The 19,356-nt window shown below is 45.9% G+C and overlaps 1 protein-coding gene across 2 annotated transcripts; it reads left to right on the forward strand.

Annotated features, from left to right (window-relative positions):
- The first annotated feature begins 153 nt into the window (after window positions 1–153).
- On the forward strand, window positions 154–19,335 carry LOC139370192 (protein O-GlcNAcase-like). 2 transcript variants are annotated; one of them, XM_071109531.1, is made up of 17 exons: window positions 154–593; window positions 2,078–2,129; window positions 3,267–3,364; window positions 4,242–4,372; window positions 4,590–4,761; window positions 5,085–5,183; window positions 5,362–5,501; window positions 9,897–10,047; window positions 10,376–10,489; window positions 10,711–10,979; window positions 12,975–13,149; window positions 13,393–13,478; window positions 14,294–14,386; window positions 15,417–15,502; window positions 16,548–16,668; window positions 16,907–17,024; window positions 18,888–19,335. In XM_071109531.1, the coding sequence occupies exons 1-17, from the start codon at window positions 527–529 to the stop codon at window positions 19,022–19,024; spliced, it is 2,109 nt and encodes a 702-aa protein (XP_070965632.1). In that variant the 5' UTR covers window positions 154–526; the 3' UTR covers window positions 19,025–19,335. The 2 variants fall into 2 exon arrangements, with proteins under 2 accessions (XP_070965632.1, XP_070965633.1); XM_071109532.1 differs by having other exon boundaries at window positions 169–593; window positions 10,379–10,489.
- Window positions 19,336–19,356: the final 21 nt, after the last annotated feature.

The raw sequence follows: 19,356 nt of genomic DNA on the forward strand, positions 1-19,356 counted from the left end.
TGAAAAGGATGGTACAAGGTAATCACAAGCAAGACTAGTTTAAGATGAGGATGAATGAAGTTAAAGTAGACTTGTGAACTAATGCCAGTTGTTTTTATTTGACACGTTAAGATGGAGAGCAGACCCTTAAAGGAAATTGTACACTGTCTCTTTAAGCACGCACCAACCAGTAGCCCTACGTCGATCCACGAATGTACACGCGCATGGTTAACTAAAACAATATTTAATTCACTTTTAATTATGATTCTTCCTATGAATGGCATTTCACTGTCTAATTGTGTAATACAACTTGTATCGCTTTATTTGGCGAGCTACTGAGTCTGCGCACTAGAGAGCAATAAGGAACTCAACTATCATTCTAATAAAATCCCATGCAGAGCTACGTGGTTGACACAAACACAGCTAGGCCATTTTGAGCGATCGATTGTCATTGAGTAACTTTACCTATAGCTCGATGTGCTACTAAAGGCTTCATCTAACGCCAGATCAAATAATCTCCGGGACAGGTACACAAATTGAAACAACCATGCCGAACCCGAGCGCTTCCAAGGCGACAGGGAAGACCCGCAGGTTCATCAGTGGTGTGGTGGAAGGTGAGAGTTCTACTCGTCATCACGTCAAACCTACTGTAAGATGTCAATCAAATAGCGTGCTGTCGGAAAGGCCTACAACTAGTGTCTGATTTGATTCAATGTAGTTACATTACGCCACATATTTCAGTGCATGTGTCAGATTATAATATGGTATATTTGGATATACACCATATTAAACTCAGCATAAAAAGAAACATCCTCACTGTCAACTACGTTTATTTCTAATTCTAGGAGGGCATTTTAGTTCTATTAAGACATTGTAATTGTATAAAGACATTCAAATTCCATGAGGACATTCTAGTTCTATGAAGACTTAAATTATCTGAGTACATTTTTAGTTCTATGAGTACATTCTAGTTCTATGAGTACATTCTAGTTCTATGAGGAAATTATAGTTCTATGAAGACATTGTAAACGCAGCAAAAAAAGAAACGTCCTCTCTGTCAACTGCGTTTATTTTCAGCAAACTAAACATGTGTAAATATTTGTATGAACATAAGGTTCAACAACTGAGACATAAACTGAACAAGTTCCACAGACATGTGACTAACAGAAATGGAATAATGTGTCCCTGAACAAAGAGGGGGTCAAAATCAAAAGTAACAGTCAGTATCTGGTGTGGCCACCAGCTGCATTAAATACTGCAGTGCAATTTATTGCACTGGCCACATCTGCAGTCCTCATGCCTCCTTGCAGCATGCCTAAGGCACGTTCACGCAGATAAGCAGGGACTCTGGGCATCTTTCTTTTGGTGTTTTTCAGAGTCAGTAGAAAGGACTCTTTAGTGTCCTAAGTTTTCATAACTGTGACCTTAATTGCCTACCGTCTGTAAGCTGTTAGTGTCTTAACAACCGTTCCACAGGTGCATGTTCATTAATTGATTATGGGTCATTGAAACAGTGTTTAAACCCTTTACAATGAAGATCTGTGAAGTTATTTGGATTTTTACGAATTATCTTTGAAAGACAGGGTCCTGAAAAGGGGACGTTTCTTTTTTTGCTGAGTTTATATCAGGGATGGGAAACTCCAGTCCTGAGGTGGAGGGGTGTCACTTTCCCCCTATCTCTAGCAAACACAGCTGATTTAAGCTAATTGCATTCTAAACTGAAAACGACTATTAGTTGATCATTGGAGTCAGGTGTGTTAGCTGGGGCAAAAAGAGTGACACCAATCAGGCTCTGGAGACCCGGAGTTACCCATCCCTGATATATATACAGTACCAGTCAAAAGTTTAGACACACCTGCTCATTCCAGGGTTTTTCTTTATTTTTTACTATTTTCTACATTGGAGAATAATAGTGAAGACATCAAAACTATGAAATATAACATATGGAATCATGTAGTAAGCAAAAAAGTGTTCAACAAATGAAAATATGTTTTTTATTCTTCAAAGCAGCCACCCGTTGCCTTGATAACAGCTTTGCTCTGTGCGCCACATTATGCCTGACAACTGTAAAAGTTTCTATGACCTTTGCTTCACTCAGGCTTTTACGGGCGACCCTGGACTATGGAACAGAGGACTGAGCTTTTCCAAAGGTAGTAAACAATTTCTAAACACACACTCACCCACCCTCTTTCTCTCCCTCTTCATCATACTCTTTCTCTCCCTCTTCATCATCCTCTTTCTCTCCCTCTTCATCATCCTCTTTCTCTCCCTCTTCATCATCCTCTTTCTCTCCCTCTGCATCATCCTCTTTCTCTCCCTCTTCATCATCCTCTTGATCTCCCTCTTCATCATACTCTTTCTCTCCCTCTTCATCATACTCTTTCTCTCCCTCTTCATCATACTCTTTCTCTCCCTCTTCATCATCCTCTTTCTCTCCCTCTTCATCATCCTCTTTCTCTCCCTCTTCATCATCCTCTTTCTCTCCCTCTTCATCATACTCTTTCTCTCCCTCTTCATCATACTCTTTCTCTCCCTCTTCATCATCCTCTTTCTCTCCCTCTTCTTCACAGGGAACTTATTATCCACCTTGTTCCTTTCACCGATCCAGTCCTTACAGGAAGTTGTTCCTCTTCACCGATCCAGTCCTTACATCATAGTTGTTCCTCTTCATCATACTCCAGTCCTTACATCATCCTGTTATTTTCACCTTCTTCACAGAACTTATTATCCACCTTGTTCCTTTCACCGATCCAGTCCTTACAGGAAGTTGTTCCTTTCACCGATCCAGTCCTTACAGAAAGTTGTTCCTTTCACCGATCCAGTCCTTACAGGAAGTTGTTCTTTTCACCGATCCAGTCCTTACAGGAAGTTGTTCCTTTCACCGATCCAGTCCTTACAGGAAGTTGTTCCTTTCACCGATCCAGCCCTTACAGGAAGTTGTTGCTTTCACCGATCCAGCCCTTACAGGAAGTTGTTGCTTTCACCGATCCAGTCCTTACAGGAAGTTGTTCCTTTCACCGATCCAGCCCTTACAGGAAGTTGTTGCTTTCACCGATCCAGCCCTTACAGGAAGTTGTTGCTTTCACCGATCCAGTCCTTACAGGAAGTTGTTGCTTTCACCGATCCAGTCCTTACAGGAAGTTGTTGCTATCACCGATCCAGTCCTTACAGGAAGTTGTTGCTTTCACCGATCCAGCCCATACAGGAAGTTGTTGCTTTTCCAGAAGTGTCTCATACAGTGTGTTTATGTAGAGAGCATAAGTGTCTCAGTGTGTTTGTTTGTGTAGGGAGAAGAAGTGGGGTCTGAACACGTACCTCTACGCCCCTAAAGATGACTACAAACACAGAATGTACTGGAGGGATCTATACTCACCTGAGGAGGCAGGTTAGGAGGACACAGCGTCTCACACACACACATACACACACACACAGCGTTGCAAACCCCTGACCCCTGTGGCCTATCAGTACCACCTAGTTCCACCCCACCCTTAGTTCAGATAAGAGACATAGTGATTGTGATGTGTGTTGTTGTGGCGTTGCCTAGGAGATGCAGCTCCATACTGTTGATATGTTGTCATGTCAGATCATCGTTGATGCCCTCACTTTGACCTGAAGATCCACTCCCATTTACCTTTTGATCTACTTTGATTTAATTGATCTACTTAGCAACTATCGCATTGTTGTGAAAGCCTCTGTCTCGAATGACACCATTTCCCTCAGATAGTAGAAGTAGATGGTGCACGTCTTTAGGTCGTCATTTTGAGACTTGGACAAATAAAATGTGTTCTTGTCAATCCATTTACCTGGTTAAGTGAAGTTAAAATGGTCTTTTTATTTTACTTTGACCTGGCACCCTCTTCCCTAATCTATACAGGATGTACAGGATATATAATGCACGACCTTTGACCTGGCACCCTCTTCCCTAATCTATACAGCATGTACAGGATATATAATGCACGACCTTTGACCTGGCACCCTCTTCCCTAATCTATACAGCATGTACAGGATATATAATGCACAACCTTTGACCTGACACCCTCTTCCCTAATCTATACAGGATGTACAGGATATATAATGCACAACCTTTGACCTGGCTAATCTGTACAGGATATATAATGCACGACCTTTGACCTGGCACCCTCTTCCCTAATCTATACAGGATGTACAGGATATATAATGCACGACCTTTGACCTGGTCAAAAGTAGTGCACTATAAAGGGAATAGGGTGCCATTTGGGGTGAATCTTAATCTTCTGTTCCAGAGAAACTGGTTGCTCTGATAACTGCAGCAAAGAAGAACGGAGTGGACTTCATCTACGCCATCTCCCCTGGACTGGACATCACATTCTCCAACCCCAAAGAGGTTGCCACCCTGAAGAGGAAACTGGACCAGGTGATGTTCTAGAACCATGGTAACCGAGAACTGGACTAGGTGATGTTCTAGAACCATGCTAACCGAGAACTGGACCAGGTGATGTTCTAGAACCATGGTAACCTAGAACTGGACCAAGTGATGTTCCAGAACTATGGTAGCCTAGAACTGGACCAAGTGGGGGTATTAGAACTATGTTTAGAGAGAAAAGCTGATTTCTCCTCCCCTCCTCTTCCAGGTGAGTGGGTTTGGCTGCAGTTCCTTCTCCCTCCTCTTTGACGACATCGAGACAGAGATGTGTCCGGCAGACAAGCAGGCATTCAGCTCGTTCGCCCACGCCCAGGTAGCTGTCACCAACGAGGTGTTCACACACCTGGGACAGCCTGACACCTTCCTCTTCTGCCCCACAGGTGAGGTCAGAGGTCAGACCATCACCACAGAATCATAATGATCTAGAATGGACGAATGGTCAGTCAGACCCATAGAAATAGAATCAGAAGGATCTAGAATGGACATTCCAATTCCATATCAACATTCCAATGTCAGACAACCGCACAGTGAGAAGGTCATTGTAATTAAAAGCAGTGTTCCATTACATGTTGGTTGCTGGCAGCCATATTGGACACACCCTGTTTTAAGATCCAATATAAATTATTTATTTTCTCACAATTTGCTGCTTTTTGCAAGTGTCGTCAAGGACTAGAATGTCTGTGTGTGTTGTGGTTTGTTTCAGATTACTGTGCAGCATTCTGCACTCCTAACGTCTCCCAGTCGGCCTACCTTCACACTGTGGGAGAGAACCTCCTACCTGGGATTGATGTTCTCTGGACAGGTGAGAGCAGACAGGAAGTCACTTTCCTTCCTTTTGTTTCCCACCAACTATGGTCTGTTTCCTAATTTAGCTCCTGGAATGTTTCCTCGGATGAGTGAGTTTTAAGGACATTACAAAGTGCAGTGTAAAGACTAACAGGCATCCAATCTAACCCACTCTATGCTATCCTGTCCTGCAGGTCCTAAGGTGGTGTCGCACCACATCACGGTAGAGTCCATTGTAGAGGTGTCCTCCGTCCTGAAGAGGGCGCCGGTTATCTGGGACAACATCCACGCCAATGACTACGACCCCCAGAGAATCTTCATGGGACCATACAAGGTGTCTATTAATACTATGACCCCAGGGGATGAAACCATACAAGGTGTCTATTAGTACTATGACCCCAGGGGATGAGACCATACAAGGTGTCTATTAATACTATGACCCCAGGGGATGAGACCATACAAGGTGTCTATTAATACTATGACCCCAGAGGATGAGACCATACAAGGTGTCTATTAATACTATGACCCCAGGGGATGAGACCATACAAGGTGTCTATTAATACTATGACCCCAGGGGATGAGACCATACAAGGTGTCTATTAATACTATGACCCCAGGGGATGAGACCATTCAAGGTGTCTATTAATACTATGACCCCAGGGATGAGACCATACAAGGTGTCTATTAATACTGTGACCCCAGAGGATGAGACCATACAAGGTGTCTACTATGACCCCAGGGGATGAGACCATACAAGGTGTCTATTATTAATACTGTGCCCCCAGGGGATGAGACCATACAAGGTGTCTATTAATACTATGACCCCAGAGGATGAGACCATACAAGGTGTCTAGTAATACTATGAACCCAGAGGATGAGACCATACAAGGTGTCTATTAATACTATGACCCCAGGGGATGAGACCATACAAGGTGTCTATTATTAATACTGTGACCCCAGGGGATGAGACCATACAAGGTGTCTATTAATACTATGACCCCAGGGGATGAGACCATACAAGGTGTCTATTATTAATACTGTGACCCCAGAGGATGAGACCATACAAGGTGTCTATTAATACTATGACCCCAGGGGATGAGACCATACAAGGTGTCTATTAATACTATGACCCCAGGGGATGAGACCATACAAGGTGTCTATTAATACTATGACCCCAGGGGATGAGACCATACAAGGTGTCTATTAATACTATGACCCCAGGGGATGAGACCATACAAGGTGTCTATTAATACTATGACCCCAGGGGATGAGACCATACAAGGTGTCTATTAATACTATGACCCCAGGGGATGAGACCATACAAGGTGTCTATTAATACTATGACCCCAGGGGATGAGACCATACAAGGTGTCTATTATTAATACTGTGACCCCAGAGGATGAGACCATACAAGGTGTCTATTAATACTATGACCCCAGGGGATGAGACCATACAAGGTGTCTATTAATACTATGACCCCAGGGGATGAGACCATACAAGGTGTCTATTAATACTATGACCCCAGGGGATGAGACCATACAAGGTGTCTAGTAATACTATGACCCCAGAGGATGAGACCATACAAGGTGTCTATTATTAATACTGTGACCCCAGAGGATGAGACCATACAAGGTGTCTATTAATACTATGACCCCAGGGGATGAGACCATACAAGGTGTCTATTATTAATACTGTGACCCCAGGGGATGAGACCATACAAGGTGTCTATTAATACTATGACCCCAGGGGATGAGACCATACAAGGTGTCTATTAACACTGTGACCCCAGAGGATGAGACCATACAAGGTGTCTATTAGTACTGTGACCCCAGAGGATGAGACCATACAAGGTGTCTATTATTAATACTGTGACCCCAGGGGATGAGACCATACAAGGTGTCTATTAATACTATGACCCCAGGGGATGAGACCATACAAGGTGTCTATTACCCCAGGGGATGAGACCATACAAGGTGTCTATTATTAATACTATGACCCCAGGGGATGAGACCATACAAGGTGTCTAGTAATACTATGACCCCAGAGGATGAGACCATACAAGGTGTCTATTAATACTATGACCCCAGGGGATGAGACCATACAAGGTGTCTATTATTAATACTGTGACCCCAGGGGATGAGACCATACAAGGTGTCTATTAATACTGTGACCCCAGGGGATGAGACCATACAAGGTGTCTATTAATACTATGACCCCAGGGGATGAGACCATACAAGGTGTCTATTAATACTGTGACCCCAGGGGATGAGACCATACAAGGTGTCTATTAATACTGTGACCCCAGGGGATGAGACCATACAAGGTGTCTATTAATACTATGACCCCAGGGGATGAGACCATACAAGGTGTCTATTAATACTATGACCCCAGGGGATGAGACCATACAAGGTGTCTATTAACACTGTGACCCCAGAGGATGAGACCATACAAGGTGTCTATTATTAATACGATGACCCCAGAGGATGAGACCATACAAGGTGTCTATTAACACTGTGACCCCAGGGGATGAGACCATACAAGGTGTCTATTACCCCAGAGGATGAGACCATACAAGGTGTCTATTACCCCAGAGGATGAGACCATACAAGGTGTCTATTATTAATACTATGACCCCAGGGGATGAGACCATACAAGGTGTCTATTAACACTGTGACCCCAGAGGATGAGACCATACAAGGTGTCTATTAACACTGTGACCCCAGAGGATGAGACCATACAAGGTGTCTATTAACACTGTGACCCCAGAGGATGAGACTATACAAGGTGTCTGTTATTAATACTGTGACCCCAGAGGATGAGACCATACAAGGTGTCTATTAATACTATGACCCCAGGGGATGAGACCATACAAGGTGTCTATTAATACTATGACCCCAGGGGATGAGACCATACAAGGTGTCTAGTAATACTATGACCCCAGGGGATGAGACCATACAAGGTGTCTAGTAATACTATGACCCCAGAGGATGAGACCATACAAGGTGTCTATTATTAATACTGTGACCCCAGAGGATGAGACCATACAAGGTGTCTATTAATACTATGACCCCAGGGGATGAGACCATACAAGGTGTCTATTATTAATACTGTGACCCCAGGGGATGAGACCATACAAGGTGTCTATTAATACTATGACCCCAGGGGATGAGACCATACAAGGTGTCTATTAATACTATGACCCCAGAGGATGAGACCATACAAGGTGTCTATTAATACTATGACCCCAGGGGATGAGACCATACAAGGTGTCTATTATTAATACTGTGACCCCAGGGGATGAGACCATACAAGGTGTCTATTAATACTATGACCCCAGGGGATGAGACCATACAAGGTGTCTATTACCCCAGGGGATGAGACCATACAAGGTGTCTATTATTAATACTATGACCCCAGGGGATGAGACCATACAAGGTGTCTAGTAATACTATGACCCCAGAGGATGAGACCATACAAGGTGTCTATTAATACTATGACCCCAGGGGATGAGACCATACAAGGTGTCTATTATTAATACTGTGACCCCAGGGGATGAGACCATACAAGGTGTCTATTAATACTGTGACCCCAGGGGATGAGACCATACAAGGTGTATATTAATACTATGACCCCAGGGGATGAGACCATACAAGGTGTCTATTAATACTGTGACCCCAGGGGATGAGACCATACAAGGTGTCTATTAATACTGTGACCCCAGGGGATGAGACCATACAAGGTGTCTATTAATACTATGACCCCAGGGGATGAGACCATACAAGGTGTCTATTAATACTATGACCCCAGGGGATGAGACCATACAAGGTGTCTATTAACACTGTGACCCCAGAGGATGAGACCATACAAGGTGTCTATTATTAATACGATGACCCCAGAGGATGAGACCATACAAGGTGTCTATTAACACTGTGACCCCAGGGGATGAGACCATACAAGGTGTCTATTACCCCAGAGGATGAGACCATACAAGGTGTCTATTACCCCAGAGGATGAGACCATACAAGGTGTCTATTATTAATACTATGACCCCAGGGGATGAGACCATACAAGGTGTCTATTAACACTGTGACCCCAGAGGATGAGACCATACAAGGTGTCTATTAACACTGTGACCCCAGAGGATGAGACCATACAAGGTGTCTATTAACACTGTGACCCCAGAGGATGAGACTATACAAGGTGTCTGTTATTAATACTGTGACCCCAGAGGATGAGACCATACAAGGTGTCTATTAACACTGTGACCCCAGAGGATGAGACCATACAAGGTGTCTATTAACACTGTGACCCCAGAGGATGAGACTATACAAGGTGTCTGTTATTAATACTATGACCCCAGGGGATGAGACCATACAAGGTGTCTATTTATAATAGACTTTTCTATTAACCTTCTATTGTGGAAGGTTTATGATAATTATTAATTGTCTATTCAACCACTATTGCCTATATAATGCACTACTGCACTATAAGCAGTGTTCTGTAAGCAGTGTTCTAGAAGCTGTGTTCTGTAAGCAGTGTTCTAGAAGCTGTGTTCTGTAAGCAGTGTTCTAGAAGCTGTGTTCTAGAAGCAGTGGTAGACGGGGAGTATGTTAATAGTAGATGTAGAATAATAGAGAAGTGTTTCTCCTCCACTACTGTGGTCCTCTTCTAGTGGGGTCTTGGGAACAATTTCAACCCCCTAATTCGCTACATGTCTTCCTCTTCTTAGGATCGTCCCACAGACCTGATCCCCAAGCTGAGAGGGGTGCTGACCAACCCTAACTGTGAGTACCACCCTAACTTCGTGGCGATCCACACCCTGGCGACGTGGTGCCGGTCTGAAGGAGGAAGAGTAGGAGGACAGAGAGACGTGGAGATGAGTGAGTATCTGAGGTGTTACTGTTTTACACTCCTTTTAATGTCTTATGTGAGGCAGCTTGATGTACAAGTAACCCCTGGACAGGACGCTAGTCTATCGCAGGGCCTCGGCCCCCAATCCATCCCCTGAGTGCCATGCAGAGGCCTCGCCCCCAATCCATCCCCCGAGTGCCATGCAGAGAGGCCTCGCCCCCAATCCATCCCCTGAGTGCCATGCAGAGAGGCCTTGGCCCCCAATCCATCCCCTGAGTGCCATGCAGAGAGGCCAATCTTAGGATGAACCACAATGCCACTGAGTTAAACTAACCCTAAACTACGTCATCGCCCCAGCAGGTGGTGATGATGATGAGGCAGGCTCAGACCCCTGCTACAGCCCCAAGAGAGCCCTCACCCTGGCCCTGACTGACTGGCTACAGGAGTTCCTCAGCACGGACCAGCCTGGAGGTACAGAGGGGAAAGATGACCAACCAAGAGGGCAGCTTCAACATTCAATTCAATACAACTTTATTTATCCCCTTGTGGGCAAACACATGAAAACGACACAAAAACAACACATCCTCGTCTCCATGAGGACTGTGATTCCAGATCCACTTTTTAATTACATCTACTCATTGTGAAGAGATCAAACAGATGAATTAACTCTCTGGCTGTCGTCTTCACCTCAGGCCCTCGACCTCTGAACCCCACCCACCTGAAGAAAGAGTCCTCTGACGAGGAGCCCATGCAGACTGACGTGGGAGACCCCGTGTACGTGCCAGGTTCTGGGGACAACCCCCTGTTCACAGCAGAACCCCTGACCCTGGACGATCTCCAGCTCCTCTCAGAACTGTTCTACCTGCCGTATGAACACGGTTCTACTGCTAGAACCATGCTGACGGAACTGGACTGGCTGAAAGCACACAGAGAAGCAGTGGGAGAGGCAGAGACTGAGCTGGTGAGGAGTGTGTGTGTGTTGGGACTGAGCTGGTGAGGAGTGTGTGTGTTGGGACTGAGATGGTGAGGAGTGTGTGTGTGTTGGGACTGGACTGGCTGAAGGGACTCAGAGGCAGTGTGGGATATAGAGACAAATACTGAGTGGGACACAATCAATCAATGTAATAATATAAGTTTCTTTATTGATGTGGAAATTGTAAGAACTTACATGGACAACTCTCTAACACACATACACACTCTCTCTCTTTCTCACTAACTCCCTCTCTCTCTCTCTATGTGTATCCGTCTCTCTCTCTATGTATCCCTCTCTCTGTCTCTATGTATCTCTCTCTCTCTCTGTCTCTATGTATCCTTCTCTCTCTATGTATCTCTCTCTCTCTCTGTCTCTATGTATCCCTCTGTCTCTATGTATCCCTCTGTCTCTATGTATCTCTCCCTCTCTCTGTCTCTATGTATCTCTCTCTCTGTCTCTATGTATCCCTCTCTCTGTCTCTATGTATCCCTCTGTCTCTATGTATCTCTCCCTCTCTCTGTCTCTATGTATCTCTCTCTCTCGCTCTCTATGTATCCCTCTCTCTGTCTCTATGTATCTCTCTCTCTCTCTCTGTCTCTATGTATCCTTCTCTCTCTATGTATCTCTCTCTCTCTCTGTCTCTATGTATCCCTCTGTCTCTATGTATCTCTCCCTCTCTCTGTCTCTATGTATCCCTCTGTCTCTATGTATCTCTCTCTGTCTCTATGTATCTCTCTCTCTCTGTCTCTATGTATCCCTCTGTCTCTATGTATCTCTCCCTCTCTCTGTCTCTATGTATCTCCCTCTCTCTGTCTCTATGTATCTCCCTCTCTCTCTCTATGTATCTCCCTCTCTCTCTGTCTCTATGTATCTCCCTCTCTCTGTCTCTATGTATCTCCCTCTCTCTCTGTCTCTATGTATCTCCCTCTCTCTGTCTCTATGCTTCTCCCTCTCTGTCTCTATGTATCTCTCTCTCTCTGTCTCTATGTATCTCCCTCTCTCTGTCTCTATGTATCTCTGTCTCTATGTATTTCCCTCTCTCTGTCTCTATGTATCTCCCTCTCTCTGTCTCTATGCTTCTCCCTCTCTCTGTCTCTATGTATCTCCCTCTCTCTGTCTCTATGTATCTCCCTCTCTCTGTCTCTATGTATCTCCCTCTCTCTGTCTCTATGTATCTCCCTCTCTCTGTCTCTATGTATCTCCCTCTCTCTCTCTCTATGTATCTCCCTCTCTCTCTCTCTATGTATCTCCCTCTCTCTGTCTCTATGTATCTCTCCCTCTCTGTCTCCATGTATCTCTCTCTCTCTATGTATCTCCCTCTCTCTGTCTCTATGTATCTCTGTCTCTATGTGTCTCTCTCTCTCTGTCTCTATGTATCTCTCTCTCTCTGTCTCTATGTATCTCCCTCTCTCTGTCTCTATGTATCTCTGTCTCTATGTATTTCCCTCTCTCTGTCTCTATGTATCTCCCTCTCTCTGTCTCTATGCTTCTCCCTCTCTCTGTCTCTATGTATCTCCCTCTCTCTGACTCTATGTATCTCTCCCTCTCTGTCTCTATGTATCTCCCTCTCTCTGTCTCTATGCTTCTCCCTCTCTCTGTCTCTATGTATCTCCCTATCTCTCTATGTATCTCCCTCTCTCTCTCTCTATGTATCTCCCTCTCTCTGTCTCTATGTATCTCTCCCTCTCTGTCTCCATGTATCTCTCTCTCTCTATGTATCTCCCTCTCTCTGTCTCTATGTATCTCTGTCTCTATGTGTCTCTCTCTCTCTGTCTCTATGTATCTCCCTCTCTCTGTCTCTATGCTTCTCTCTCTGTCTCTATGTATCTCCTCTCTCTCTCTATGTATCTCCCCTCTCTCTCTCTATGTATCTCCCTCTCTCTGTCCTCTCTCCCTCTCTGTCTCTATGCTTCTCCCTCTCTCTGTCTATATATCTCTCTCTGTCTCTATGTATCTCTCGGCCTCCTCTCTCCCTCTCTACAGACAGCAGAGTGGCGTTCCAGGGCGAAGTGTTTTGACGTGATGTGTGTTGCTGTGTTTACCATGTTTAACCGCCTGTCCAACGCCCCCAACCGGAGCATCCTCTACGACCTCTACAACTACATCTGTGACATCAAGAGTGGTGTCACCCTGGCCCGCGCCTACGTCAAACAATTGGGTACAACAGGGGCGGGGGAATAGTGTGCGCGTGAGACGCATGAAGCGGCGCCGCCAAACAATTAAGTACAACGGGTGAGGGGGGGGAGAGACCCATATAGGTCAGTATGTTGTTGTGTAGGTCGGTGCGTTGTTGTGTAGGTCGGTGCGTTGTTGTGTGGTGTGGCACAAGGAGCTGTATGCAGTAGGCAATAAGCATACAGGTTGATGTATCATTTAAGTGTAATATTGTTTGTGTCCACAGGGGGGCAGAGTAGGCCCTCAGCCCAGGTGATGACTGATGACCCAGAGCCCTGGGGGTTTAGAGGGGGTCTCTCCGGGGAATTCCAGGTACGGCGCTTACCCCCATCATCCACCCCTTTAACCCCCATATCCCACCCCTTTAACCCCCATCATCCACCCCTTTAACCCCCATCATCCACCCATTTAACCCCATCATCATCCGCCCCTTTAACCCCCATCATCCACCCCTTTACCTGCATCACCCGCCCCTTTAACCCCCATCATCCACCCCTTTAACCCCCATCATCCACCCCTTTAACCTCCATCATCCACCCCTTTAACCCCCATCATCCGCCCCTTTAACCCCATCATCCACCCCTTTAACCCCATAGCCCGCCCCTTTAACCCCCATCATCCACCCCTTTAATCCCATTCATCCACCCCTTTAACCCCATCATCCACCCCACCCATCTTTAACCCCCATCATCCACCCCTTTAACCCCCATCATCCCTTTGATGAGATGACTGGAATTCTTTTGTATGCCTCTTACATCTCAATCGGTCAACAGCGTCATTGCATCAACATTGGTAATAAATTCTGCAGTCAAACTTTTTTTAAGTGTAATTATGTCATCCAAAATTGTTACTGGATGTGTGCAACAAAAGTTCAACATTCACCTTTTGCTACTATTTGTATCAAGTCTACAAGTACAATGTGATGCACACCACAGAACACACTACAGCTGTGTGTACTTCACATTCACATCACAGATCAACACTCAAACAATGACAAGCCACACACACACAGGGGATCACAGACGACCACCTAGACAGAGCCATTGATCTCTCAGGCATAAAGAGATCTTTGACTTGGTACTGACTGATTGATGACGATAGTATTGCTGTTGTTTGTTGTTGTTCAGAGAATGCTGCCTTGCCATGGTAACAGAGATCTGTTCCGTCACCCTCCTATGACATCAGTGTATTCTATACGACCCTTCTGCCCAGAAGACAAGGTTAGTTATTTCATTTGATCTAGAACTGACTCTAACATATCTATTTAAATATACGAGACGTGTGGGCCGACTGGGAATGGAAACCAGGTCTTCTGAGTGTTTTGCCATAAGACTGTGTTAGCCCACTGAGCGAAAGCCTGTAGTATAGAGCACCACAGTGGACACGTCATAATTCCCATAAAACCTAGCAGTCAAACAGGTAAATGGTTCCAAATGTTTTTCCTCCAATCATTTTTCCCATGGGGGATTTTAGAAACACTTAATAAGGGCTGTGTTTCATGTAGACTTACTTTGGCGTGATGTTTTGATAACTATGTAAATCTCTCTCGGACAAGGTGACTTTTATCAATATATTCAGCACTATTTACTCTGATTCGAAAATGCTAATTAGCATCAAAGTAGACATCATGCAAGACTACAAATCCCAGCATGCTCCTGCACGGCATCTCTAGTTGACACCTTTGCTAACAGGTTTTGTGTCCATTTAAAACTTGCACAAGACAGTTCACAGAATTGTCCATATAAAGAACTTTAGTCAATTTATTAATTACTACATCGATTCAGCAGTATCTCGTCTATATCATGGCATTTGTAGTTCTGTATGATAGCCACATTAGCATTACATTTTTTGGAGGTAAATACTGGTGAATATATTGATGTCACCTTGTCTGATGGGGGGATTTACATGGTTATCAGAACGTCACACCAGGGTAAACCTACACAAAACACGGCCCTTATTTCAAGTGTTTCTAAAATCCCTTATGGGAAAAATGACTGTGGTACTGTGTTGTTTTAATAATTATTCTAATATGACTCACGCGTTTCATTCTCATTGAGAAGCTAGCTGATGCACGAAGAAGCTAACGCGTGTAGTTATAAGCTAGCTGATGCACGAAGAAGCTAACGCGTGTAGTTATAAGCTAGCGCGGGCGTTAGGTTTGGTTCAAACCACCTCTGTAATACATAAGGCATGTATCGGCTAGCTGACATCTTTATTGATTTTGTCTTTATAACATCTCTGTTGTTTCAGACTGAGATACAGAAGATCCACATGGAGATGCAGAGAGGAGAGGCCAAGGCTCCTGCAGCAGCACTACCTGCTCTGATCAGTGATGGGTGAGAGAGTGTACAGCATGACTCCCCAATGATCCACTCTGGACAGTCTCTGATCAGTGATGGGTGTGTGTGTACAGCATGACTCCCCATTGATCCACTCTGGACAGTCTCTGATCAGTGATGGGTGAGAGAGTGTGTGTGTACAGCATGACTCCCCAATGATCCACTCTGGACAGTCTCTGATCAGTGATGGGTGTGTGTGTACAGCATGACTCCCCATTGATCCACTCTGGACAGTCTCTGATCAGTGATGGGTGAGAGAGTGTACAGCATGACTCCCCAATGATCCACTCTGGACAGTCTCTGATCAGTGATGGGTGAGAGAGTGTACAGCATGACTCCCCAATGATCCACTCTGGACAGTCTCTGATCAGTGATGGGTGTGTGTGTACAGCATGACTCCCCATTGATCCACTCTGGACAGTCTCTGATCAATGATGGGTGTGTGTGTACAGCATGACTCCCCATTGATCCATTCTGGACAGTCTCTGATCAGTGATGGGTGAGAGAGTGTGTGTGTACAGCATGACTCCCCAATGATCCACTCTGGACAGTCTCTGATCAATGATGGGTGTGTGTGTACAGCATGACTCCCCAATGATCCACTCTGGACAGTCTCTGATCAGTGATGGGTGAGAGTGTGTGTACAGCATGACTCCCCAATGATCCACTCTGGACAGTCTCTGATCAGTGATGGGTGAGAGAGTGTGTGTGTACAGCATGACTCCCCAATGATCCACTCTGGACAGTCTCTGATCAGTGATGGAGTGTGTGTGTACAGCATGACTCCCCAATGATCCACTCTGGACAGTCTCTGATCAGTGATGGGTGATGGAGTGTGTGTGTACAGCATGACTCCCCAATGATCCACTCTGGACAGTCTGATCAGTGATGGGTGATGGAGTGTGTGTGTACAGCATGACTCCCCAATGATCCACTCTGGACAGTCTGATCAGCCAGTCATTTTTGTGCTTCAGTATGTGACTGTGCCTTCAGTCTAGACGTCCAGTATGTAATGTCCCAGTGTACCTCTCCCCCTCCCCAGGCTAGCAGGAGGGCAGCTGTCCCCCTCCCCAAACTGTGGTCTGGTTCTGGAGGATGAGAGGGGGGTGTGTGGGTACGCCCTGGGCCTCACTGACGCCACAGCAGCTGCACTGAACAACCAGGTAACCGCTAGGTGCCAACGGGACAATCACACACTGGAATATGACTTGGTCTTGTTGGAATCATTGACCCCGACATTATTCTGTATTACTTCATGTGTTTTGTTGGAATCATTGACCCCAACATTATTCTATATGGTTGTTATGTCTCTCTGTATTACTTCATGTGTTTTGTATGGAGTTCCTTGACTCTGAAAATATGACTTGATCTCCCCCGTCCGTCCGTCCGTCCGTCTTGTAGAGGACGTTGCCAGGGGACTTCCCCTCCTTGATAACCATGCAGCTCCACCCCCGGGTTACAGACCCCGCCCCCGCCAGGCGTATGATTGGCAGCCTGCTCTCGTTGATGAAGACCAGTGGTGAGTTGTTAACTTGTATATTATGGTGCACCTGCACAGTGGGTTTCTGGTCACTGTTGGACTGAGCCTAGAGCAGGACTCTCCAACCCTGTTCCTGGAGAGATACCCTCCTTTAGGTTTTCACTCCAACCCTGTTCCTGGAGAGATACCCTCCTTTAGGTTTTCACTCCAACCCTGTTCCTGGAGAGATACCCTCCTGGAGGTTCACTCCAACCCTGTTCCTGGAGAGATACCCTCCTGGAGGTTCACTCCGACCCTGTTCTTGGAGAGATACCCTCCTGGAGGTTCACTCCGACCCTGTTCCTGGAGAGATACCCTCCTGGAGGTTTTCACTCCGACCCTGTTCCTGGAGGTTCACTCCGACCCTGTTCCTGGAGAGATACCCTCCTGGAGGAGATACCCTCCTGGAGGTTTTCACTCCGACCCTGTTCCTGGAGAGATACCCTCCTGGAGGTTCACTCCGACCCTGTTCCTGGAGAGATACCCTCCTGGAGGTTCACTCCAACCCTGTTCCTGGAGAGATACCCTCCTGGAGGTTCACTCCAACCCTGTTCCTGGAGAGAGACCCTCCTTTAGGTTTTCACTCCGACCCTGTTCCTGGAGAGATACCCTCCTAGAGGTTCACTCCGACCCTGTTCCTGGAGAGATACCCTCCTGGAGGTTCACTCCAACCCTGTTCCTGAAGAGAGACCCTCCTGGAGGTTCACTCCGACCCTGTTCCTGGAGAGACCCTCCTGGAGGTTCACTCCGACCCTGTTCCTGGAGAGAGACCCTCCTGGAGGTTCACTCCAACCCTGTTCCTGGAGAGATACCCTCCTGGAGGTTCACTCCAACCCTGTTCCTGGAGAGAGACCCTCCTGTTTAGGTTTTCACTCCGACCCTGTTCCTGGAGAGATACCCTCCTAGAGGTTCACTCCGACCCTGTTCCTGGAGAGATACCCTCCTGGAGGTTCACTCCAACCCTGTTCCTGAAGAGAGACCCTCCTGGAGGTTCACTCCGACCCTGTTCCTGGAGAGACCCTCCTGGAGGTTCACTCCGACCCTGTTCCTGGAGAGAGACCCTCCTGGAGGTTCACTCCAACCCTGTTCCTGGAGAGATACCCTCCTGGAGGTTCACTCCAACCCTGTTCCTGGAGAGATACCCTCCTGGAGGTGTTCACTCCAACCCTGTTCCTGGAGAGAGACCCTCCTGGAGGTTCACTCCAACTCTGTTCCTGGAGAGATACCCTCCTGGAGGTTCACTCCAACCCTGTTCCTGGAGAGATACCCTCCTGGAGGTTCACTCCGACCCCAGTTGTAACTAAGCTGATCAACCAGCTAATTATTAGAATCCGGTGCACTAGATTAGGGTTGGAGTGAACCTACAGGAGGGTATCTCTCCTGGAACAGGGTTGGAGGGTAGCTCTCCTGGAACAGGGTTGGAGTGAACCTACAGGAGGGTAGCTCTCCTGGAACAGGGTTGGAGTGAACCTACAGGAGGGTAGCTCTCCTGGAACAGGGTTGGAGAACCCTGGCTTAGTGTGATGGCTGCTATGCAGCGTGATGATGTCAGAGTTCAACAATACCCTTGACCCATTAGTAATCAGACGGGGGTTCAAGCACTTTCAGCTTTTGCTTTAGAGGTGGGGAATTGACACAATATAAAGTAGGACTCAGTTACTGATCCAGAAATGGATCAGATGTGTCTATACCAGATGGTGCTTCTCTCCCTGATGGCATAGGACTGGATTAATCAGAACTAACACACATCTATATTCAGAATGAGGTGCATCGTTCAGTTTCTTGTTCCTCACATTCTTTTCCCCTCCTTGTCATTTGACTGTAGTTATCTGAATCTCCCCTGCCCCTCTCTCTCTCCTACAGGTTCCAGAGGTGTGTTCTGTGAGCTGAGGCAGGGTGACAGGAGGATGTTTGACTTCTACTCTAAACTGGGCTCCTTCACAACGCTCAAAATGGCAGGGCTGCCTCAGGATGTCGTCGCCATGGGAACCAGCTTGTAAACTTGCCACCACCTTGCACTACTACATCGTCAGGTTTTTAAAATGACCTTTTGGACAACCGGGACGAGAACGTTTGATTAATTCAGCTGCTTATGATGGCCATGTGTAAATCAATTACTATAGGATGATGTGTGAAATGTATCTGATCAAGTTTGTCAATGGGATCCACATTGTTTGACTGAGTATTTGTGGAACGTATCTTTGTAAATTCCGACTTTACATATTGAAGTGAATGATTGACACATTTAAATCAGCCTGTAAGAGGATCTAACTAATGTACTGTATCTGTTGATCAATAAAGATTTGAAAAATTTGAATATGTTTGACCCATG

The sequence above is a fragment of the Oncorhynchus clarkii genome, chromosome 17, assembly GCF_045791955.1.
Source record: "Oncorhynchus clarkii lewisi isolate Uvic-CL-2024 chromosome 17, UVic_Ocla_1.0, whole genome shotgun sequence".
Classification (NCBI taxonomy): Eukaryota; Metazoa; Chordata; class Actinopteri; order Salmoniformes; family Salmonidae; genus Oncorhynchus; species Oncorhynchus clarkii.